The sequence below is a fragment of the Nicotiana tabacum genome, chromosome 20, assembly GCF_000715075.1.
Source record: "Nicotiana tabacum cultivar K326 chromosome 20, ASM71507v2, whole genome shotgun sequence".
Classification (NCBI taxonomy): Eukaryota; Viridiplantae; Streptophyta; class Magnoliopsida; order Solanales; family Solanaceae; genus Nicotiana; species Nicotiana tabacum.
In genome coordinates this window covers 33262305-33285525 of record NC_134099.1, presented here as the reverse complement: position 1 = coordinate 33285525, position 23221 = coordinate 33262305, and the positions used below count along the sequence as shown (strand labels likewise).

General features: G+C 38.9%; 1 protein-coding gene across 1 annotated transcript; it reads right to left on the bottom strand.

Annotated features, from left to right (window-relative positions):
- Window positions 1-19523: 19523 nt before the first annotated feature.
- On the bottom strand, window positions 19524-23219 carry LOC142174326 (uncharacterized). Its single transcript, XM_075240105.1, has 6 exons — window positions 23006-23219; window positions 22541-22732; window positions 20960-21052; window positions 20792-20863; window positions 20194-20341; window positions 19524-19713 (listed from the first exon to the last, which is right to left on the bottom strand). Exons 1-6 carry the CDS (start codon window positions 23217-23219, stop codon window positions 19524-19526), a joined length of 909 nt encoding a protein of 302 aa, XP_075096206.1.
- Window positions 23220-23221: the final 2 nt, after the last annotated feature.

Genomic DNA, 23221 nt, shown 5'->3' with positions numbered 1-23221 from the left:
GATATTTTGGGTTCATCCGCCCTCGAATAGGATATTTTGGGTTCATCCGCCCTCGAATAGGATATTTTGGGTTCATCCGCCCTCGAATAGGATATTTTGGGTTCATCCGCCCTCGAATAGGATATTTTGGGTTCATCTGCCCTCGAATAGGATATTTTGGGTTCATCCGCCCTCGAATAGGATATTTTGGGTTCATCCGCTATCGAATAGGATATTTGGGTTCATCCGCCCTCGAATAGGATATTTGGGTTCATCCGCCCTCGAATAGGATATTTGGGTTCATCCGCCCTCGAATAGGATAAAATGGGATCATCCGCCCTCGAATAGGATATTTGGGTTCATCCGCCCTCGAATAGGATATTCTGGGTTCATCCGCCCTCGAATAGGATATTCTGGGTTCATCCGCCCTCGAATAGGATATTTTGGGTTCATCCGCCCTCGAATAGGATATTTGGGTTCATCCGCCCTCGAATAGGATATTTTGGGTTCATCCGCCCTCGAATAGGATATTTGGGTTCATCCGCCCTCGAATAGGATATTTTGGGTTCATCCACCCTCGAATAGGATATATGGGTTCATCCGCCCTCGAATAGGATATTTTGGGTTCATCCACCCTCGAATAGGATATTTTGGGTTCATCCGCCCTCGAATAGGATATTTGGGTTCATCCGCCCTCGAATAGGATATTTTGGGTTCATCCGCCCTCGAATAGGATTTTATTTTTTAAAGTTGTTGAAATCAGGAGCCTCCCTGAAGAACAGAATGGCGATGTATTGGTTGAAGAGAGGAATGACATTCATTTTTAAAGTTGTTGTTGAAGTTGGGAGCCCGCCCATAGAACAGAGGCATACATTTCAGTCTTTAATTTTCAAGCATTGAACTTGGGAGCCCGCCCAGATAACAGAGGCATACATTTCAAGTCTTTAATTTTCAAATATTAAAATTGGGAGCCCGCCCAGATAACAGAGGCATACATTTCAAAATCAAGTCAGAGGACAATAAAACAGAGGGTTACAATAGGAATCCCCAGCAGGAAACAATAAAATTCCCCGGCACCGGGAAACAGAAGGTTGCAACAAGAGGTCACAGTACAAACTCAAGTACATGTGTCAAAAGAAGTAAAGCACCGAAAGAAATGCAAGCAGACAAGGAAGCAAGGCAACAAAAACAAATTGTACTCTAGCCTAGCTTCTTGTTTTTTTAAGCACGGTGTAACAAGGAGATCGGTAAGCAGTAGTAATAGCATGCAACAACAGTAACATTGCAGTCCAACGGTAGTCCCAGCTACCAAAATTTCTCGAACTACATTAACCTGATTCCTGTTTAGCCCAGGATATGTAGGAAACCTTTGAAGCAAAGGTTCGGTCAAATCTTTTTCAAAAAAATGCTTCAACGGAGTACTCGGATGGGCAAAAATCGCTCGCTTTATCTTTGCACGAAAACCCTTCGTGTCTCCGGGCAAAGAGGGGCAGCTGTAAGCACGTGATTTTTGCCCTATATGAGAATTACTCCCAAAAAATTCAAAAATAAAATGATTTTTCTTTGGTGTACAATTTTGTGATATTTTGAAGAATTATTTGTATTTGTCTGTGCGTGTTTATTCGCTAAATTAATAAAAAATACAAAAATATGTCGCATTTTGCATGTAGGATTTAATTCTACAATTGTTAGTAATTAAAATTGTTTTACAAAAATAAAAAATTACAAAAATAGGCATCGTTTGCATTTTTAGCATTTAATGTCCAAATATACAATTTTATGCTTAATTAATACTTAATTGTGCGTTAATTGTTATTGGGAGTTAATTTGCGCCTTTATAACTTAATTTAGTTCTTAATAATAGTTTAAGTATTTTTTTAATTTAGTTTTAGAAAAATAAAAGAAGAAAAGAGAGCGAAAATATAAAGAAAGTCGGAATTGGGCCTCTTCTTCAATTTCAAGCTATAGGCCCAAAAAATGGCCCAATCTTCCCTACGACCCAGTCCATTTCGAACTGGGTCGACCCAGTCCATTAACCCAACACCTCTTCTTCATTTTTGTCCAACACAAAACAAAACCAAAAAAATAAAAAAATAAAAAGTGAATTATCACTATTAATAGTTTTATTTTTTGTTTTTTTATATATAAAAAAAAATCCGAAAATATTTTATTTTATTTATTATTTTTATTTTTTAAAAATATATATATATATATATATATATATATATATATATATATATATATATATATATATATATATATATATATATATAGTAATTTCGGAAATGATTTTAAAAAAATAAAAAATAAAAAAATAAAAAAATGTAAAAGAATGTAGAAAATTTAAAAAAAAAAGTAAAAAGTTTTAAAAAATTTAAAAGTAAAAGAAGGTTGGAATTAAAAAATAAATATAAAGATATCTGAAAATTTAAAAAATTTAAAGTAATTGAAAGTAGCATTTTTAAAAGAAAAAGAAAAGATAGTGGTTTATTTTTTAAAGAAAAGTTAAATAAAGTGAGATTCTCTTTTAAAAAAAATAAAAAGTGGGATTTTAAATAAGATAAAGTAATTAAAGTTGGAATTTTAAAAATAAAAGTAAATAAAGGTGGGATTTCTTTTTCTAAAAAAATAAAAGCAATTTGTAAGTGGGATTTCTTTTAATTAAAAAAATAATAAAATAATAAAAAACAAATCTGAAAATTTCGAAAATTTTGCTATAAATAGAAGAGAAAATTTAAGAAGAAGTGTGGAAAAAAAGAGAGGAAAAACTAGATAGAGAGAAGAAAAAAAGAGGGGGCGGAGTGAGAAGTATACACCCGATATACATTCTGTATACACTGAATATACAGGGGCAGAATTCATTTTGGAGAGTTTTGAAGTTGAAAAAAATAGTTACTGCTTCATTGCCTCTCTTAAGATCTGAAATAGTCAGAACCTTCCTGCCTTTTACTTCTTCACTATACTTGGAGTCGTTTATAGTCTCCTGGGTTTTCTGCTATTCCTACTGTACTGGTTTGCGATGTTGCTGAATCTGTTGTTGCTGTGTTATTACTGCTGCTGACTTCTCCTTCTTTTGTTCTTGTACTGCTGTTTCCAGGTACACATTTGTACAATCTCGGCTTGAAGCAAAAAATGAAATATTAATCAGACTTTGTTCCTGTTGAATTCCTCCTGTTTAGATTTGTGGTTGAATATAATTTTTCTTTCTTCGTATAAAGATGTAGTTGAATGATTAATGAATAATGAGGTTGCATATGTATACTTTCTTCATCTAATAATGTTAGTTTAAATTACGGAGAATAATTAATCTGTTTTGATATTATGGTCAATCTCATGTTCTAGTATTATTGAATAACAGAATATAAAATGAAAGCAGTTTTTCTTTGTACAAACTCGATCGCAATTTTCCATTCGCATTAGCCGTAAACTAATAACTAATAAGTTACGTTTTTCAGCATGTAAATAATTAAGAGATTTTCTTTTAGTTTAGAGACGAACTTAATAGAAAATATAGTCATTGTAGGTTTATCCTGTAAAAATAAAAATGAGACGAGCCTCGCCAAATAAAACGTATAGATTGCGGGGCCCTCACAAAATGTATGGTTTAATTAGAATTCGGAAGGACCGTTTAGCGAATTTCACGGTCTTCCCCAAAATAATAACGCGATAGTCTCTTTAGGCGCGTGTTTAATATTTTACTTTCTTAAGCCTGGGTGTGCATTTCATGTGACCCGAATCCAAATCCCAAAACATCAAATAAAACGTGTTCCGGATTGTGGGTGCATTTCATGTAACGCAGTCCAAAGACGTGTTTTAAGCGATGTTCATATTTCTTTTAAAAACAATAATAATAAAGCGGTTAAAAGATAAAATTTGCACATAAGTTCATATTTGTATAAAATCAGACAATCAAGCCGAATATAACAGTTGAGCGACCGTGCTAGAACCACGGAACTCGGGAATGCCTAACACCTTCTCCCGGGTTAACAGAATTCCTTATCCGGATTTCTGGTACGCAGACTGTAATATGGAGTCATTCTTTTCCTCGATTCGGGATTAAAATTGGTGACTTGGGACACCCTAAATCTCCCAAGTGGCGACTCTGAAATAAATAAACCAATCCCGTCTCGATTGTCCTTTAATTGGAAAAACTCCCTTGCACCCTCGCGGGTGCGGAAAAAGGAGGTGTGACACTGGGTATCATCAGATTCTTATGGATGAAGAAGATGCGAAAAAGATGACATTCATTACGCCGTGGGGGACTTATTGCTACCGGGTAATGCCTTTTGGATTGAAGAACGCTGGGGCAACGTACATGAGAGCAATGACTACGGTGTTTCATGACATGATACACAAAGAGTTTGAGGTGTACGTAGATGATGTGATCATAAAATCTAAGCGTCAGGAAGACCACGCGGCAGACCTAAGGAAGTTTTTTCAAAGACTTCGAAGGTACGACATTAAGCTCAACCCGGCCAAATGTGCATTTGGTGTTCCATCTGGAAAGTTATTGGGATTCATCGTCAGTCGGCGAGGCATTGAGTTGGACCCGTCAAAAAATCAAATCCATCCAGGAATTGCCACCGCTGAAGAACAAAACAGAAGTAATGAGTCTGTTGGGAAGGTTGAATTATATCAGCAGGTTCATCGCTCAACTCACAATGACTCGTGAACCCATTTTTCGGCTACTGAAGAAAGATGCTGCGGTAGAATGGACGGCTGAATGTCAGGAAGCCTTCGACCAAATCAAGGGGTATCTATCAAACCCACCTGTGTTGGTCCCACCTGAACCAGGAAGACCGTTGATTCTCTATCTAACGGTATTGGAGAATTCATTTGGTTGCGTATTGGGGCAACATGATATCACAGGAAGGAAGGAGCAAGCCATCTATTATCTCAGTAAGAAGTTTACGGTCAATGAGGTTAAGTACACTCAACTTGAGAAGACGTGTTGTGCCCTAACTTGGGTGGCACAGAAGTTTAAACATTATCTGTCATCATATACTACTTATCTCATTTCACGCTTGGATCCACTGAAGTATATTTTCCAGAAACCTATGCCCACAGGGAGGTTATCAAAATAGCAAATATTACTCACGGAGTTCGACATCGTCTATGTGACGAGGACGACCATGAAAGCCCAAGCATTGGCCGATCACTTGGCTGAGAATCGAGTTGATGAAGGATACGAGCCATTGAGGACGTATTTTCCTGATAAAGAAGTGATGCATGTAGATGAGTTGGAATTATCTGAGGAACCAGGTTGGAAGCTCTTCTTTGATGGAGCCGCAAATTTGAAAGGAGTTGGAATAGGAGCGGTACTTATTTCTAAAACAGGACATCATTATCCTGTTACGGCACAGCTACGTTTCTATTGTACCAATAACATGGCTGAATATGAGGCATGCATTTTGGGCTTACGGTTAGCTGCAGACATGGATGTCCAGGACCTCTTGGTCTTGGGAGACTCAGACCTCTTGGTGCATCAAATCCAGGGTGAATAGGAAACACGGGATTTGAAGATTATACCATATTGACAATGTTTGCACGATCTGAGCAAGCGATTTCGATCAGTGGAGTTCAGACACATCCCAAGAGTTCACAATGAGGTTGCCGATGCTTTGGCCACTTTAGCATCGATGTTGCACCACCCAGACAAAATTCATGTTGACCCGTTGCATATCCAGGTTCGTGATCAACATGTTTATTGCAACATGATAGAGGAAGAAATGGATGGCGAGCCATGGTTTTATGATATCAAGGAATACCTCAGGATGGGGATATACCCAGAGCAGGCCACCAGAGATCAAAGGAGAGCCATTCGGCGATTGGCAAATGGATTTTTCCTCAGTGGAGGAGTGTTATACAAAAGAACACCAGATTTGGGATTACTGAGATGTATAGATGCTGGTCAAGCCACGACAGTGATGACAAAGGTACATACGGGAGTTTGTGGGCCACATATGAGCGGATATGTATTGGCGAAGAAGATTCTTCGAGTAGGGTATTATTGGCTCACTATGGAGCGTGATTTTATCAATTTCGTGCAAAAATGTCATCAGTGTCAGATACACAGAGATTTGATTCATTCTCCACCAACAGAATTGCATACAATGTCAACACCATGGCCATTTGTTGCATGGGGCATGTATGTCATTGGACCGATTGAGTCGGCAGCTTCCAACGGTCATAGGTTCATTCTGGTCACCATCGATTATTTCACCAAGTGGGTTGAGGCTAAAACTTTCAAGTCGATAACCAAGAAGGCAGTGGTGGATTTCGTTCATTCCCATATCATCTGTAGATTTGGGATCCCCAAAGTGATCATCACGGATAATGGCTCTAATCTTAATAGCAGTTTGATGAAAGAAGTATGTCAACAGTTCAAGATTACACACCGTAATTCCACCCCGTATCATCACAAGGCGAATGGCGCGGTTGAGGTAGCCAACAAGAACATAAAGAAGATATTGAGGAAGATGGTAGAAGGGTCCATGCAATGGTACAAAAAGTTGTCATTTGCATTGTTGGGATATCGCATTACTGTCCGCACTTTAGTAGGTGCAACTCCTTATTTGTTGGTATACGAAACTGAAGCAGTGATACCGGCAGAAGTGGAAATTCCGTCCCTCCGGATTATCGCTGAGGCTGGGATTGATGATGATGAATGGGTCAAAGCCCGATTAGAGCATTTGAGCTTGATTGATGAAAAGAGATTGGCAGCAGTATGTCATGGCCAGTTTTATCAAAAGAGGATGGCAAGAGCATATAATAAGAAGGTGCGTCCCAGGAAATTTGAAGTAGGACAGCAGGTTCTGAAACGAATCTTGCCACATCAGGCCGAAGCAACCCGAATTGGCAAGGGCCGTTTATTGTGACCAGAGTGTTATCCAACGGCGCCTTATGTCTGATAGATGTTGAGGGAAGATGCATCGACATGGCTATCAATTCTGACGCAATCAAGAGATATTATGTGTAATTACTTTGATTGCAATTGATGTTTGTCTGTTTGTACTTGGCATTTATCGGAGAATGAAATGACGGAGGCAATTCTTTCTTCTATCCAAACACTTTAAACTTTGCTTCCCCCTTTGAGCCTTATTTATTCTTTCATACCCCTTTCTTGGAGTCACTAATGAAAATGAAGAAAAAAAAAGAAAGAAAGAAAAGGAAGAAAAAATAATAACAAAACAAAAAGAAAAGCCACAAGAAAAAGAAATACAAAGGAATCGAATGAACTACGTTCGACCTGATTCCTCAAAGAGGATACGTAGGCGCCTCACGGCTCGGTCGTAGTATAACAAAAATCAAAAAATCCCCCAAACAAGAAAACTGGGGCAGAAGTTACGTTTTAAATTGTGGAAAAAGGTTTGATTCCGAGAGTTGTAATGTTTTACCCATTAAAGTTATTTTGAATCTTTTGATATCTTTTTCCTTTATCCCCACACAAAAACCCATATTTGATGTCCAAAAAGACCTCCCGATCAGTATCCGAGAGATGCCGAGCAGGCAAATAAAAGCCGAGAATAACACACTAATCCCCGACTGAAAGAGGATTATGAGCCGATGGAATTGATAACCAAAGGAATCCCCAGCAGAGAGAATCTTATCGGCAACACTCCAATCCCCAGCTGAGAAAGAGAAAATAAAATGAGAGAGTCTTATGGTGAAAACCTTCATAGGCACCGTAAGGCGACGAAAGCTGAGGGAAACAAAATGAGAGAGTCTTATGGTGAAAACCTTCATAGGCACCAGAAGGCGACGGAGTTGAGAGAAATGAGAGAATCTTATTAGTAAAAACCCCTCAAAGGGCACTATGAGGTGATCAGATAAGATTGGCGAAAAGGATCCGTCGAGGCATCAAGCAATGCAAAAGTGTTGATTTGGCAAAAAGAGATGGGCGCCTGCATATCCCCCAGTGAAATGAGGCCACTAGAAAGATTGATTGATACAAATAGACTGGGTTGATTAATCTGGAATGCACGACATGATCGTTGGGATCGGTTATATCATTTAGATAAGTCTTTTTCCTTTTCTTCTCCCCAACATTCGTTCGGAAAGACTTCTTCTTTTTCCATCTTTTGAAATCATCACTTTTCATTTCTTTTGTTTTAAGAATTTTTTCTCCAGCAGTTTGTTTTGAGAAATATTTTTTAGAGCTTACTACCAGTTGCCAAAACGGTGCAAAGCAAAATGCGAATAGGACAAGCCAAAGATAAGGCGACAAAGTGAAAAGAAGTTTGTCGCAAGACCAAATGATGAATGGGTCTAGATTCCAAGATGACCAAATTTCCAGGGGAAGTTGGAGAAAAACAGAAAAACAACATTTGAAAAGTTATGGATCAAATTCCAAGAGGATCCCCAGCAGATTTGCGAGATGCAGGAACAACTCCGATAGATTATCGACCAAGTTCCGCGATGATCGGACAACACAGAGCAGGGAAGGAAGAGAAAATAATATCATCCCCAACAAGTTTTGTAATAAAACGTAAAGCAGGGAAAGGAAAAAGGGAAAAACCATCCCCAGCAGGAGTGACACGACCACTCACCACGTTTTAAACTAACAAATTTTTCTTTGATTTGAAGCAGGGAAAGGAAATATTATTGACAGCGGGAAGACATGGCCACAAAGAAGATTATCAAACTGGGGCAGAAAATTTTCTCTCATTGCGAAAATTTTCTTGAAATCAGATACCCACTTGGGGAAGATGGAAGATAACACAAGTTTTGAAGGAAGTGGAATCCCCAACAGTTTATGGGAAAAAGGCAATACAAGTTTTAAAGAAAGCAATCTTGGAAGAAGCAAGATAACCCAAGTTTTAAAGGTAATGGTCTTTGAATCAGTATCATCCCCACCATTGTTAAAAGGAGGAAAGTAACTAGTCTTAAAGAAGGAAGATAATTCCCTAGCACTGTTATCCCCGGCAGGTTTCAGAGAAGTGAAAACACCAGTTTGAGGGAAGTAATTGCTGAAGAAGTCAGGAGCCCGCCTGTAGAACGGAGGTTGTTATAATTTTAAGTCGAAGAAGTCAGAAGCCCGCCTGTAGAATTGAGGTTGTTAAATTTTAAGTTGAAGAAGTCTGGAGCCCGCCTGCAGAATGGAGGTTGTTAAATTTTAAGTTGATGAAGTTAGGAGTCCCCCTGTAGAATGGAGGTTGTTATAATTTTAAGTCGAAGAAGTTAGGAGCCCGCTTGTAGAATGGAGGTTGTTAAATTTTAAGTTGAAGAAGTCAGGAGTCCGCCTGTAGAATGAAGGTTGTTAAATTTTAAGTTGGAGTCAGGAGCCCGCCTGGAGAATGGAGGTTGTTAAATAATAAGTTGGATTCAGGAGCCCGCATGTAGAACGGAGGTTGTTTATTTTAAAAGTTGAAGAAGTCAGGAGCCTGCCTGTAGAACGGAAGTTGTTATAATTTTAAGTCGAAGAAGTCATGAGCCCGCCTGTAGAATGGAGGTTGTTAAATTTTAAGTTGAAGAAGTCAGGAGCCCGCCTGTAGAATGAAGGTTGTTAAATTTTAAGTTGATGAAGTCAGGAGCCCGCCTGTAGAATGGAGGTTGTTAAATTTTAAGTTGATGAAGTCAGGAGCTCGCCGTAGAACGGAGGTTGTTATAATTTTAAGTCGAAGAAGTCAGGAGCCCGCCTGTAGAAGTTAGTCACAATAAAAAAAAAGAGAAAAAAAAATGAATCCAAAGTGTAGAAGTTGAGAAAAGATGTGGTCTGTTCAAGACATAATTGAACTCACGAGCTCTGCATGTCCCGTCCTGATATGAAAAAGCTGAAGAAGATTGAACCAACACCTGTAGCTAACAAGCATCAAGATTCAGATCAGAGTCCGCATGAAGCACCAACCAAGACTCAAGATCAAGCTTCAGAAGACTCATAGATAGAAAATCTTGTAACTAGTAGCTCATAGGCTTAGTTAGTCTTTTTCATGTTTTTGATTTTGATGGAATAGCAGGACCGCGGACCGGAACCTCGATCGGCTCTTCACCTCGGTATACTCCATCACCTTACTCACTTCTGAACTACACGTGACCTGATTCCTTTATAGCCAAGGATATGTAGGCAGCTCAAATACCCGGGCTCGGTCACAATCTCTCCCTTTCATTTAGTTTTAGTCTCTCTGAATAAGGGTCGGGTCAAAACATGTCTAGTCGTTCTTTGTCGGAAAACTCTTCGTGTTTCCAGTCAAAGAGGGGCAGCTGTAGACGTGTAGTTTTTGACCCTCCCCAGGATTTTTTCATATTTTAGCGTGTAAATATTTAATTTAGGCCTAATATAGCTATTTCAACTCATTTTAACTTTTTTATTTTATTTTCTTACAAGAAAAATAAAAATTACAAACAAGGATTTTAGTTTATGTACTTTTCATAAAAAAACAATTTTTAAAAAATAGTACCTTATTTTTATCTTTATATAATTTCGAAAACACAAAAATAGTTTATATTTAGTTTAATTAATTAGGATTAGCTTTGGTATTGTGCAATATTTCTATCTTATTTTAAAATGCATTATGTAGTATTTCAGATTATGAAAAAATACAAAAAATATATATTGCATCTGCATTTTGGATTTTATTTTACATTTTTAGGTTAATTAAGTAAGTTGTTGTTGAAAAAGTAGAAAAAGATCATAAAAAAATAGTCATGTTATATTTTACTCTTTAATTTTCAAATTTTGGCAATTTTCTTTTAATTTGGTTTTTAATTAGTTGTAATAATTATTAGGGTTAATTAATTTAATTGTCTAAGATAATTTGGGGATAGAAATTAATTTAGGTTTTATTTTAAAAAAATGAAAAAAGAGTCTTACCTAACTAATTAGGAAGCTTCTATATTGGTAGGGTAAAACTAACACTAATGAAAATTAAATAATAACACTAACTAGTGGATAATTAAAGAAGTTAAAAGTATAATTTGTATTGGAAGATACTAATTTGATGCCTATTTAGAAATTAGAGAGCTGGAGAAAAAGGGAGGGGGGAAGTTCAAAAGATAGAGAGGAAAAAAAAATGGCTTCTTCTTAACGGAGACTAGGGGTATACACTAGATATACAGTCAGTATACATTATATATACACTAGAGATACTCTCGATATACACTGGATATACACGGACAACCAACGAAAAGAGACTCTTCTTCCTCCTAAAAATTCTACATCTAGAGCTTAACATTCACCATGAAAGAGCCATGAGAGCTCATCTTCTCCACCTGAAAAACATCCCATAAAACGCCCCAAATAGTCCACTTCCAAAACTGTTCCGACGAGTTTCGAGGTCGTCGAAGAACGTAATTTTGAGGTTTCCGGTTCGAGGTCTCGATTTTGCTTGCGGTTCCTGTTTGACTTTGCCGCTGTTGTTTTGTTTGAAATTGGAAGATAAGGTCAGCTCCTATTTTCTAGCACTTTGATAGTACTACTGTATCTGTGTTGATCTTCTCAGCTAGTTTGGTTATTGTCGATTTTGCATCCCTGTATTTGTTTGACGTAAAATATTTTATTATCTTTGGTTAGTTGGAAACGTGAGTCTAAGTTGAAGGCCTTTTGATTTATTTGAAGGTTGCTGAAGAAGTACATGATTTCCCAATTTAAAACTCATTATTTAGAAAGTAAACAACAAAAGCTATGAAAATTGTTAGCTAAAGTTGAAAAGTATTGCTATTTATATCATTGTGTCCTTTAGATGTGTTTTAACGATGTGTTGTATGTAGTTGTCAAATTAGTGCTTTTATTTATTATATTAGCGGTTAACTTTAAAGATGCCTGAATGATGTGCTGTATCGTATATCTACTTGTGAAATGACCATGTTTCATATTATTAAATCCTATGAATATTCTCACGATATTTTGTCAATAAAGAATTTAATACCTTTTGATCTCTTCTATTTTGGTTTCACCTGAACCTATGTCAAACAATTTTGATATGCTTGTTTTCTGCACATATTGGAGCAAATGTTTACTTTAGCAGTAATGTACCGCAGATGTATCCACAATAGTTCTCCTATTGAAGATGGTTTTCCACAATATATTTTGTTCATAATCCATAGCCCGCATATAACTAATTTTAATCCTTTAGAAATCGAGGCGTGCCATTAGTTGAATTTTCCATGGCCCTCGCAAATTTGAAAGTGCGTAGTTGCTTTAGGCGCGTTATTTTAATAATTTATCTTCCTAAACTCGGGTGCGCATTTATGTGACCCAAATCTAAATCTCAACAATGTTGGATAAAATACGTCACGGACCGCGGGTGCATTTATGTGACGGGGTTCAAGACGTGTTTTAGATGGCGTTGAATTTTTCTTAAAAAATTAAATAAAGAAAAGCGGTTTAAGTTAAAAATTTGCACATAAGTTTAAACATGTACTAAAATCAGATAATAGGCCAATTATAACAGTTGAGCGACCGTGCTAGAATCACGGAACTCGGGAATGCCTAACACCTTCTCCCGGGTTAACAGAATTCCTTACCCGGATTTCTGTGTTCGCAGACTGTAATACAGAATCAATCTTTTCCTCGATTCGGGAATTGAACCGGTGACTTGGGACACCATTAATTATCCCAAGTGGCGACTCTGAATATCAATTAAAATAATTCCGTTTCGATTGTCACTTAAATTGGAAAAAACTCCCTTTATTATATCCTCCCCGGGGTGTAGGTGAAAAAGGAGGTGTGACACATTGGAGGAGAAAAAGAGTTAGAACAAATTTATTAAGAAATCTTGCATTAAGAGTTGTTTTGGGTAATAGTTTCTTTTTTGGCAATAGCATATGCAAAACTTTTTGCAAGCGATTATTAATATTTGAAAAAGTTAATAAATCACAATAATTATAATGACAAGTGTCTCATTTTTTTTCATATACATATTTAATATTTTTATTTTGCTTACTATCTATATATACATATCTGGTACTCTATGACTTTTAGCTAGAAGTAGGTTTCAATTTTGGTGTTTCAAAAGCGAATAGAATTTCCAACAAGGAAAAAAAATATTTTAATTTTTTCACACGATTAAGAAGGTAGTAATAAAGGTCCAAATACACATTCATATTAGGACCTCAGTATTGTATGTTCATCTTGTTCACACTTTAATCTATAAATTCCAATAGAAATTTTTTTACTGTGCAAATTCAAATTAGTTAGAACCATTGAATTTCAAACATCGGTTGATTAAACAAAAAAAGAATCCAAGGGAAGAAAAACAGTTGCTTTGACATTTTAAGTGAACCGAAATTTGAATCAAAAACCATAATTAACCATGCCTTATAGGGAAATGACCGTTAAACACTCATAAATTCAAGCACCAATAGAGAAAAAGAAAAAAAGGGTTCAATGGAATTATTAGTTGGTGCTTCCACTTTAGTCATGGAATTTCTGGCAAGAGTCAACCCCTTTTCCTTTTATCCTAGAAATATTATTTAAAAATTTACCACTAAAAATATTACTATAATAAAGAGTAATACACCAGTATCTATTTAGAAAATATATATCTCTGGAGGAACTTTTAATGGCATTGGTCGAATCAACAGTGAGCTTTGTGATAACACATGGCGGACACAAGAACAATTTTCTATTATTGTAAAAGTTATATAATATTATTTCTTGTATTATAAATTATTAGAAATCATTAAAAAGGGGAGACAGTGGCATGCTTGTGCCAGAAGATGTTTACAACGAAAGGTAGTGTAGCGTTCTTGGACTTTTGAGCGACCAAACACGTATAGCTACATAGCCATTTACGTTTTCTTAAATTAAATTATAATTACTAAAAATTACATGAGTCCCGTCATAAATAATTGTCCGTCCATTTTATTTTATGTGACGCTCTCGTAAAGGTAAACTTTTATTTGCATATGATATTTACGCTATAACGGCAAATGTAAGACACATATTTTATAACTTAACCATGCTTAACTGATTAGTATTCTTATTTTAATTTTTAACTACTACAGTTAAATTGCATTGTTTAATGTAAACACCAAAAACAAGTACGTATATAGTAACCTTTATAATCTAGTCTAATATAATATTTCCACTCAAATTATAAAATCTTAGACCATTGAGCTTGTTTAGGGACGTAGAATCTATATCATAATTACACGAATAATTTTAATACGTGTTCCCAAGACCTTGGCACGAATCTCTCACAATTTCAATTTTGATTCACATGGTGTGTATCTCCATGTTACGATTACAGACATTGTATTATTATTATTATTATTATTATTATTATTATTATTATTATTATTATTATTATTATTATTATTATTATTATTCCGCTGTTGATCACATGTTAATTTGAAATTGATAAGAAGTTACGCACATATTAAAAAATCTACTTTTTAACATTAATTAATAATAAAATTGATCATATTAACCTTAATTTATTCATTGGAAATACAAATAAATATTCCTAGGCTCTTTACTCGAAGGGCAACTTTGAAAAAAATAATTTAATTCCTTCTTAATATCTGAAAGTATCAAATATTGTTGACCGGCCAAAAAATCACTTAAAAGTGGACCGGAGGGAGTATTATATTATGATTATTGTTTTATTAATTTTTCTATTTCAACAAATAATTATTGTGGTTGTCAAGGAATTAAAGTCTCATGAAAGACGTAATAGGACCATTGATCACGCCCAACTATGCCTTACAAAAGGACAATGCGGACGTTGCAAATATAGCCTGAGTATTTATGCCCAGAGTCGAATCCACAGAGAATTAACCTATCAATTACTTTCGTTAGACTTACTAAATTCTTTAGAATCAACTTCCCCAAACATTGTGAATAACACTTGATGGTATATTTAATAACTAAGATTGAAAGTCAATAAACAGTGGTAAACTAAATATGCTTAAGTTGTGAACAATAATGAGAAGGTTCTAAGGTAGTGATTTCCCCTATTGATGGAATCCCTTCTGCTTATGTGTCATATAGATTTACCAACACATCTCTATCAACCATGAACACTCTTTTTATCGTGAATCTCTCCCGAGTAATCACGATAATTTACTAGACGCACTCTCCCGAGATACGCTAGCTGGCTTTGTTTATTACAGTTCACTTAAGATTGCACCCAAGACTTTGTTATCCCTAATCCCGCCTTAAAACCCGCAGTTATAGATCCCTCTTATACTTTGGGAGTGATGTTGTTCAACAATTACCTAAATATGCACTCTCTCCCGAGTTATGCATACTAAATAGGCACAGCTAATTGAGGATCCTGTCAATTAACTACAACAAACACGTAGTTGAACAAATAGAGATTAAACTGGCAAACTATATTAACATAATCAAGAAGTTCATCCTTCAATAGGTTCCATCAAAACCCTAGACAAAGGATTTAGCTACTCATGACACTGGGTAAATAAACTATGAAAATATTCATGATCAAAATTGCAAGAAAAATAAAAAGAAGAAGAAAATATAATGTTTTGGGTGATCTCTCACACTTGTTTTTCTTGCCAAAGTACTTTCTAAAACATTGTCTGCCTCCCTTGGACGAGTTCTATTGTTTAATATAGGGTTTGGGGCTAAAAATCATGTGTTTTGCACTTCAGTCCCTCAATTTTCCGCTTCCTGCCGCGGTCCTACCGCGGTTACGCCAGGACCGCGGGCAACTATCCTCTCAAAATCCGCAACAGCCTTCTGCCGCGGTCCGACCGCGGTTACGCCGGGACCGCGGCAGTCCATCTCCAGTTCTGGTTTTGCTGCCTTCACGTGGTGCACTTAGGGGATATTGTAAGATTGACCTCTTTTTCTCCGTAATTGATCCCAAAAGTTCTCCATAGACTTTCTTTTATTGTATATAGCCTGCAAAGCATGAAAAGCACTAATCAGAGCATTTTGTTATCACTTTTTACCATAAAAACTATACAAGAAGGTGGTTCTTTAGGGCCTAATTATAGTCCAATTCACCTATTATCAACACCCCACACTTAAATCTTTGCTCGTCCTCGAGCAAGTTGAACCACACTTCTAGGCCTAATCGTTCGATGCATTACCCAGTTTATGTCACACCCGCCATTATGAAAGAACAACCTAAGCAGTGCAACAGCCACACCTCAGATGAAGACTCTAATGCCATGTCACACTCGTGCTTACTCTAGTTACTCTAAACAGAGGTGAAAACTCGCTTTTTCTTCCTGAGTCACATGCCCTCACATCATATTTCTGAGAGAAGTTCCACACATATAAAATCAAGCAACAAGGAACTATAGATAGAACGAATCCACTCACTCTCAGCAAAGAACATTCACATGCCACACAGATACACCATAAGCTTGCCCTTAGTGTAATACTCTACTAATCGAGTTGTTCAGTCCAAGATCAAGAGGTCTTTATTTGGTTATAATGTAGGCTAAGGGACGGGTAGGATATATTTGGATATAGTGACTAACCTCCCTAAGCACTTTTAATACAATCGTTCCCTTTATTCCAATTTCCATGTTCAACCCAATCATTCTTCCACACTTGTTTCATAGGCTACCCCAACTTTTCTTTAGGTGCAACTGCCCTTTTATTTTCTTTTTTTTAAACAGCCATTGCACCATTCAAGTATTTTCCTGATTTCCTTTTTCCCACTTCATTACTACCCCACACTTTGACTTTTATATGCTCTTTAACGATTCAAGTGCTTCTAGGAGGTACAGGTTCAAGCAGTCAAACTATTCAAACACAGGGATGTAGGTTGTTGTAAGGTTATCAAAGAATAGGCTTCAGGCTCGAAGGGGTTAACTATGACAATATGTACAGGTGGATTCATAATTATACAGGCTACACAAGGAAATGCCTCAATCATCTCTAAGGCCAAACAACTTCTATTTCGCTTTGCAAACACACTGGGCAAGTTCTAGGTATCGCATGCAAGCACAGAATACAAGTATTATCTCACACACACTTGGCATGTAACTCATTCCGAATTAGTTTGTCAACACACTCACGTGAGCGTTCAAGAAAGACAAGGTGTGTAGAATTAAGGCATAAAATTACGAGTCTACAAACGAGCCTAGACGTCGCACCCTCAAATTCGTTTTAGTTATTTGCAGGTGTGTACATTATGGGTTGCATTCTTGCCTTCACCCATCTTGGTCCAATAGAGTCTTAAGGGTCCTAAAAATATTAGAGAAAAATCTACCTAACCCGGTTCAAGAAAAGCCCTTGGAAAAGAACCGTGGTCAAAAGAAAAAACAAGGAGGAATTACTACACTACCTAAAAAGAAAAAAAAATCTAAATGGACTACTTCCCTCAAGAGTACTGTCCAAGTGGTCCGTCCTCAGGAGGAGTCTCCTACATTTATTTATTTTACAACCAATGTATATGTACACTAACAATACACCACTAAAGCAAGTCTCCCACCCCACACAAAAAGAATATGGCATGTCCCCATGTCATAACACAAATAAAGTGCAGAAGGGTAAGAAGACTTTCCTGAGCGTCACTCGGAGTCGGAGACAGTGCTGGGATCCACATGACAAGCCCTCCCCAAAGCACGGAACCAAGCTAGCATTCGACTCTCAAACCTGGCATGCCGCTGAGATATGTCATCCATACGCACATGCAGGCCATCCACCAAGGAGCGAAGATTTGCCACCTCTTCCTCCAAAGAATGCAACATGGGTCGGCTGGACTGTGATCTAGAGAACCCTACCCTAGTATGGGGTTGCCGAGAGGATCCGGATCCATCATAGGATCTCCTGGATGGTGCCATGGGTGCTGGGGCGTCATCCTCATCATCAAGCTCAATGGTTGTGGGTGCATCTCTGCCCACTGTGATCTTTGAAGCTCTGAATGCCGCTTTTGCGGGCAAAACTCCATCTGTAGGATTGGTGGGGACACCATCCAGCAGACACAACCTCGTCACAAGTGAGGGGAAGTAAAACCCCTTAGATAGCAGAGGTGACCGAAGGATCATTTCATCTCCAATAATTCTCGCCACATCAAAGTCTTTCTTGGTGACGAAGCACTACACTAATAGAGCCCGTAGGTGGTTCACATCTGTCGTGTTGCCCATGGGCAATAACCGGTTGCAAATAATGGTGAACCAACACTTAGCCTCATGTGTGAACGACTTGGAGTGAAGGGTAATGTTTTCCTGTATCCAGATTGGTCGACCCCCTGCGCAGATTGTCTCAATCATAGTGTCCCAAGTGACCCCTTAGGCGTCGTGGTAATGATCAATGTCACCAGTGAACTGGGGCAGCTGCAAGACCTGGCGAATCTTCAGAATTGAGGCATCCACCACCCTGCCCCGCACAATCACAGACCGACACAAATTTTTCGGGGAAGTCGCGTAGAACTCCCGGACTATCATCGGGTTTGCCATCTCAGGTTCATCAAACAAGAACTCCACCTCCCTCCGTCTGATTTCCTCATACATGTCTACTTTTTCCATACGGAGGGCAGCCCTATCAACAGGAATCTCAGGGATAAAGCTTTTGGTAGCCTTAGCATGAAACGCGTCCTCGGCCTCCTATGACTGGAACCTGGTGGCATCATATGTGGGCATTTGGGAAGTTCTTGTCGAGCTCTTTCGCCTTTTTCGGTCCATATTACCTGCAGACAATTCAGGGTAACAATCAGATGCATCCTAACATGTTCCAGTCGGATGGGTACTCAAACTTCGCCACCTGATGGCACCAAACAGTTTCCTTTTGTCAAACAAAACCAGTATACCCAATTAGGAAGGTGCCCAAAGTTGATAACCTCCACTATTGCCCTCACACCACTATTAATTCTATAATTCTGCCATATAATACCCCACACAATCTCCCACAAGTGAATCATGTCAAATTCTACCACCACCACTAACTAAGAAGGGCACAAAGTGCTCTAAAGTTTTACAACACACCCCCAATTTTCGGCCATTTGGACCCCTCCACCAAGCTTCACCCTAAAAAGTTTGTTTAGGACTCCAAACCTTTTAAAAATCGCCCCCAAGTTAAGCACAATGAAAGCCCAACTATTTAAACATCAAGCATGGCCAAAAGAAGCAAATAATGGAGAAAAGGAAAGAAAAGAAAGAAAGAAAAAAATAAAATAAAATAAAATAAAATTTTTTACACTAAAACACTACACTAAGTTATGTAAAAGAAAGAGAAAAGAATAGAGAAGCTTACCTTGAGGATGAATGGAAGGGATAGATGGTGGAGAGAGAGAGATGGAGAAGAAATGAGGGGCAACAATGTGGGTTTGAGGGATAAGAGAGTGTGAAAGAGAGAAGAGAAGAAAGAAGGGGATGAGGGAATAGTGTGGGGTTAGGTTTATTAAAGGGGGGGGGGGGAAGGAAAAAGAGAAAAAAAAATTCTGCACTTACCTGGCCTCGCGTTGGTCTGCCGCGGTCCTACCGCGGTTACGCTGGGACTGCGGTAGACCTCTTTCAGAGGGGGTATTTGACCGCGGTCCTACTGCGGTTACGCTGGGATCGCGGTCTAGGCGTGTTCCTGCTACTTTTTTTTTGAAGTTATGCATTACATTTACAACACATTCGTGGGTTGCCTCCCACGCAGCGCCTGATTTAATGTCGTGGCACGACGCAGATGAGCGCATTTAAGGCTCGCTCGACCTCTGTGGTTCAGTCAGGTGTAGCTCAGACACTTCCTTTTGTTCGCTCATGCCCACATATAGTTTCAATCTCTGCCCATTGACTCTAAATGTACGAGAGTCTTTCTCTGTGGCAATCTCGACAACACCTGAAGGGAAAACTTCGACCACTCTAAATGGTCCAGACCATCGTGACCTGAGTTTACCCGGAAATAGCCTTAATCATGAGTTATAAAGCAACACCATATCTCCAGGATTGAAATTTCGCTCCACAATGTTCTTGTCGTGCAACCTCTTCATTCTTTCCTTGTACAACTTTGTGCTCTCAAAAGCAAGGTGTCTGAATTCGTCGAGCTCATGCAATTCTGTGATCCTAGTTGTGACCGCAGCCTCGATGTCTAGATTCAGCAGTTTCAGTGCCCACCACGCTCTATGTTCAAGTTCCACTGGCAAATGGCAGGCCTTCCCAAACACCAACTTATATGTTGACATACCAATCGGTGTTTTAAAAGCAGTTCTATAGGCCCAGAGTGCATCATCTAAATTTTTCGCCCAATCAGTTCTTGTGGCATTCACAGTCTTGGTTAGCACACTCTTTATCTCTCTGTTGGACACTTCAACCTGCCCACTAGTTTGCGGGTGATAAGGGGTAGCCACCTTGTGGCGTACATCATACTTTGCAAGCAACTTCTCGAAAACTCTATTACAGAAGTGAGTGCCTCTGTCACTGATAATCGCTTTTGGTGTCCCAAATCTGGTGAATATGTTCTTCTTCAAAAACCCCACCACCAATCTTGTATCATTAGTGGGAAACGCTGCAGCTTCTACCCATTTGGACATGTAATCCACAACAACAAATATGTACTTATTGCCATAGGAGCTGACGAAGGGACCCATGAAGTCAATCCCCCAGACATCAAACACTTTCACCTCTTGAATTGGGTTCATGGGCATCTCATGGCGACGGGAAATGTTCCCGGTCCGCTGACATTCATTGCATCCCTTCACCTATTGGTGTGCATCTTTAAACAATGTTGGCCAAAAGAATCCGGCCTCAAGAACTTTCGCAGCTGTCCTGACCCCTCCAAAATGTCCTCCATAAGCCGATGCGTGACAAGGCTGCAAAACAGAAGATTGTTCTATCTCGGGGACACACCTCCGGATCATATTGTCAACACAAATTCTAAACAGGTAAGGCTCATCCCAATAATACATGCGGTAGTCACGATAAAACTTTTTCTTTTGTACAGATGAAAGGTCATAAGGAACTATACCGCATGCCAGGTAATTTGCAAAATCTGCATACCATGGCGATTTCTCAAGATTAGTAGCAAGCGGTTGCTCGTCTGGAAAGGTTTCCAGAATATCTTCAACCTCAACTGCATTTTCAGCTCCCTCAAGTCGTGATAGATGATCAGCGACTTGGTTCTTTGTGCCCTTACGGTCACGAATTTCAAGGTCGAATTCTTGCAGCAGCAATACCCAACGAATCAGGCGCGGCTTAGACTCCTTCTTCTCAATCAAGTACCTGAGAGCTGCATGATCAGTGTATACAATCACCTTAGAACCAATCAGATATGATCTGAACTTGTCGAAAGCAAAAACCACAGCCAACATCTCCTTCTTAGTCACCGTATAGTTCAGCTAGGCTCCACTCAGCGTTCTACTTGCATAGTAGATTGGATGCATCAGCTTGTCCTTCCGCTGTCCCAGCACTGCCCCCACTGCGTAGTCACTGGCATCACACATGAGTTCGAATGTCTGCTCCCAGTTGGGGGCAACAATGATAGGTCTTGTGACCAGTATCTTTTTCAGCTCCTCGAATGCTACCCTGCAATCATCAGAAAACAAGAAAGGGTGATCTTTTTCTAACAACTTACAAAGAGGGTTGGCAATTTTTGAGAAGTTTTTTATGGATCTCTGGTAGAAACTGGCATGCCCAAGGAAGCTTCTGATTGCTTTGACTGAAGTTGGAGGAGGTAACTTTGCTATTATATCCACTTTAGCACGATCCACCTCAATTCCTTTGCTTGACACCCGGTGTCCCAAGACTATGACTTCTTGTACCATGAAGTGGCACTTCTCCCAGTTCAGAACCAGGTTAGTCTCGATACACCGTTTCAGCACACGCGTCAGATTTATCAGGCACTCATCAAATGAATTCCCCACCACTGAGAAGTCATCCATGAACACCTCCATTATTTCCTCTACCATGTCAGTGAATATGGACATCATGCACAGTTGGAATGTGGCGGGTGCATTGCATAGGCCAAAGGGCATCCTCCGAAAGGCATAAATGCCATAACGACAAGTGAAAGAGGTCTTCTCTCTGTCCTCCGGTGCAATGGAAATCTGGTTGTATCCTGAGTACTCGTCCAGAAAACAGAAGTGTGACCTTCCTGCCAGTCTGTCTAACATTTGATCAATGAAGGGAAGTGGGAAGTGGTCTTTCCAGGTGGCTAGATTTAGCTTTCTATAATCCATGCAAATTCTCCAGCCCGTGACTGTTCTTGTGGAGATCAGTTCATTGTTATCATTCTTAACTACCGTCATACCACCCTTTTTAGGTATACATTGAACTGGGTTAACCCAGCTGCTGTCAGAGATTGGGAAGATAATTCTCGCGTCTAACCACTTTATTACTTCCTTCTTCACCACTTCCTTCATGTTGGGGTTCAGCCTTCTTTGGTGTTCCCTGGAAGGTTTGTGTCCCTCTTCCAGTAGAATTTTGTGCATGCAGTAGGCGGGGCTGATCCCCTTTATGTCTACCATGGTCCACCCAATGGCAGTCTTGCACTCCTTAAGTACCTGCGAGAGTTGTTGCGCCTGCACATCTAACAAACTAGATGAGATAATAATAGGTAATGTGGAGTTAGGTCCAAGGAATTCATACCTGAGATGGTTGGGCAATGGCTTTAACTCCAGCTTTGGTGGTTCTTCGATAAATGGCTTGGCTGGAGGAGTCTCTCGATTTTCCAAGTATAAGGGCTCAAATTCTAGAGTTCTATCCCAGAACCCTCTACCCTCTAATGCCAACACCCATTCCGCCAGTTCCTCTCCATTCACCTCATCCAAATTCATTAAACATGCAGCAATGGGGTCCTCATTGGTGAATTCACTTGGTCGCCTCATAGATTTCTGCACATTGAAGGTTATCTCCTCACCGTTCAATCTCATCTTGAGCTCTCCGGTTTCACAATCAATGAGCGCTCTCCCTGTGGCCAAGAATGGTCTTCCCAAAATTATGGGAATCTCTTCATCCACTCTGCAGTCTAAGATCACAAAATCTGCAGGGAATACAAATTTCCCTACCTGAACTAGCGCATCATCTAGTATACCAGAGGGTCGTTTCACTATCCTGTCAGCCAGCTGCAACAACATAGAGGTGGGTCTAGCTCTTCCAATGCCCAGCCTCTTATAAATCGCCAGGGGCATAAGATTGATGCTGGCCCCTAGATCACACAGTGCTTTAGCAAAAGCAAAATTACCAATAGTGCATGGAATTGTAAAGCTCCCTGGGTCAGACAACTTTTCTGCAATTGGTCTAGTCATCACTGCACTACATGTCTGAGTAAGAGTAACTGTGGCCAAGTCTTGGAAATCAAACTTTCGGGACATCAGATCCTTCATCATTTTTGCATACCCAGGCATCCCCTTCAAAGCTTCAATCAATGGTATGTTTACCTGGTTTTGTTTCAACATTT

Excerpts from the sequence above, each read along its gene's own strand:
- LOC142174326 (XM_075240105.1), bottom strand. The coding sequence starts at position 23,219 with ATGTTGAAACAAAACCAGGTAAACATACCATTGATTGAAGCTTTGAAG. Across the intron at positions 22,733-23,005 it reads TACAATTCCATGCACTATTG|GGAGAGCGCTCATTGATTGT; the intron begins GTAATTTTGCTT and ends TCTTGGCCACAG. Across the intron at positions 19,714-20,193 it reads TTCGAGAAGTTGCTTGCAAA|GTCACGATGGTCTGGACCAT; the intron begins GTATGATGTACG and ends GGGTAAACTCAG.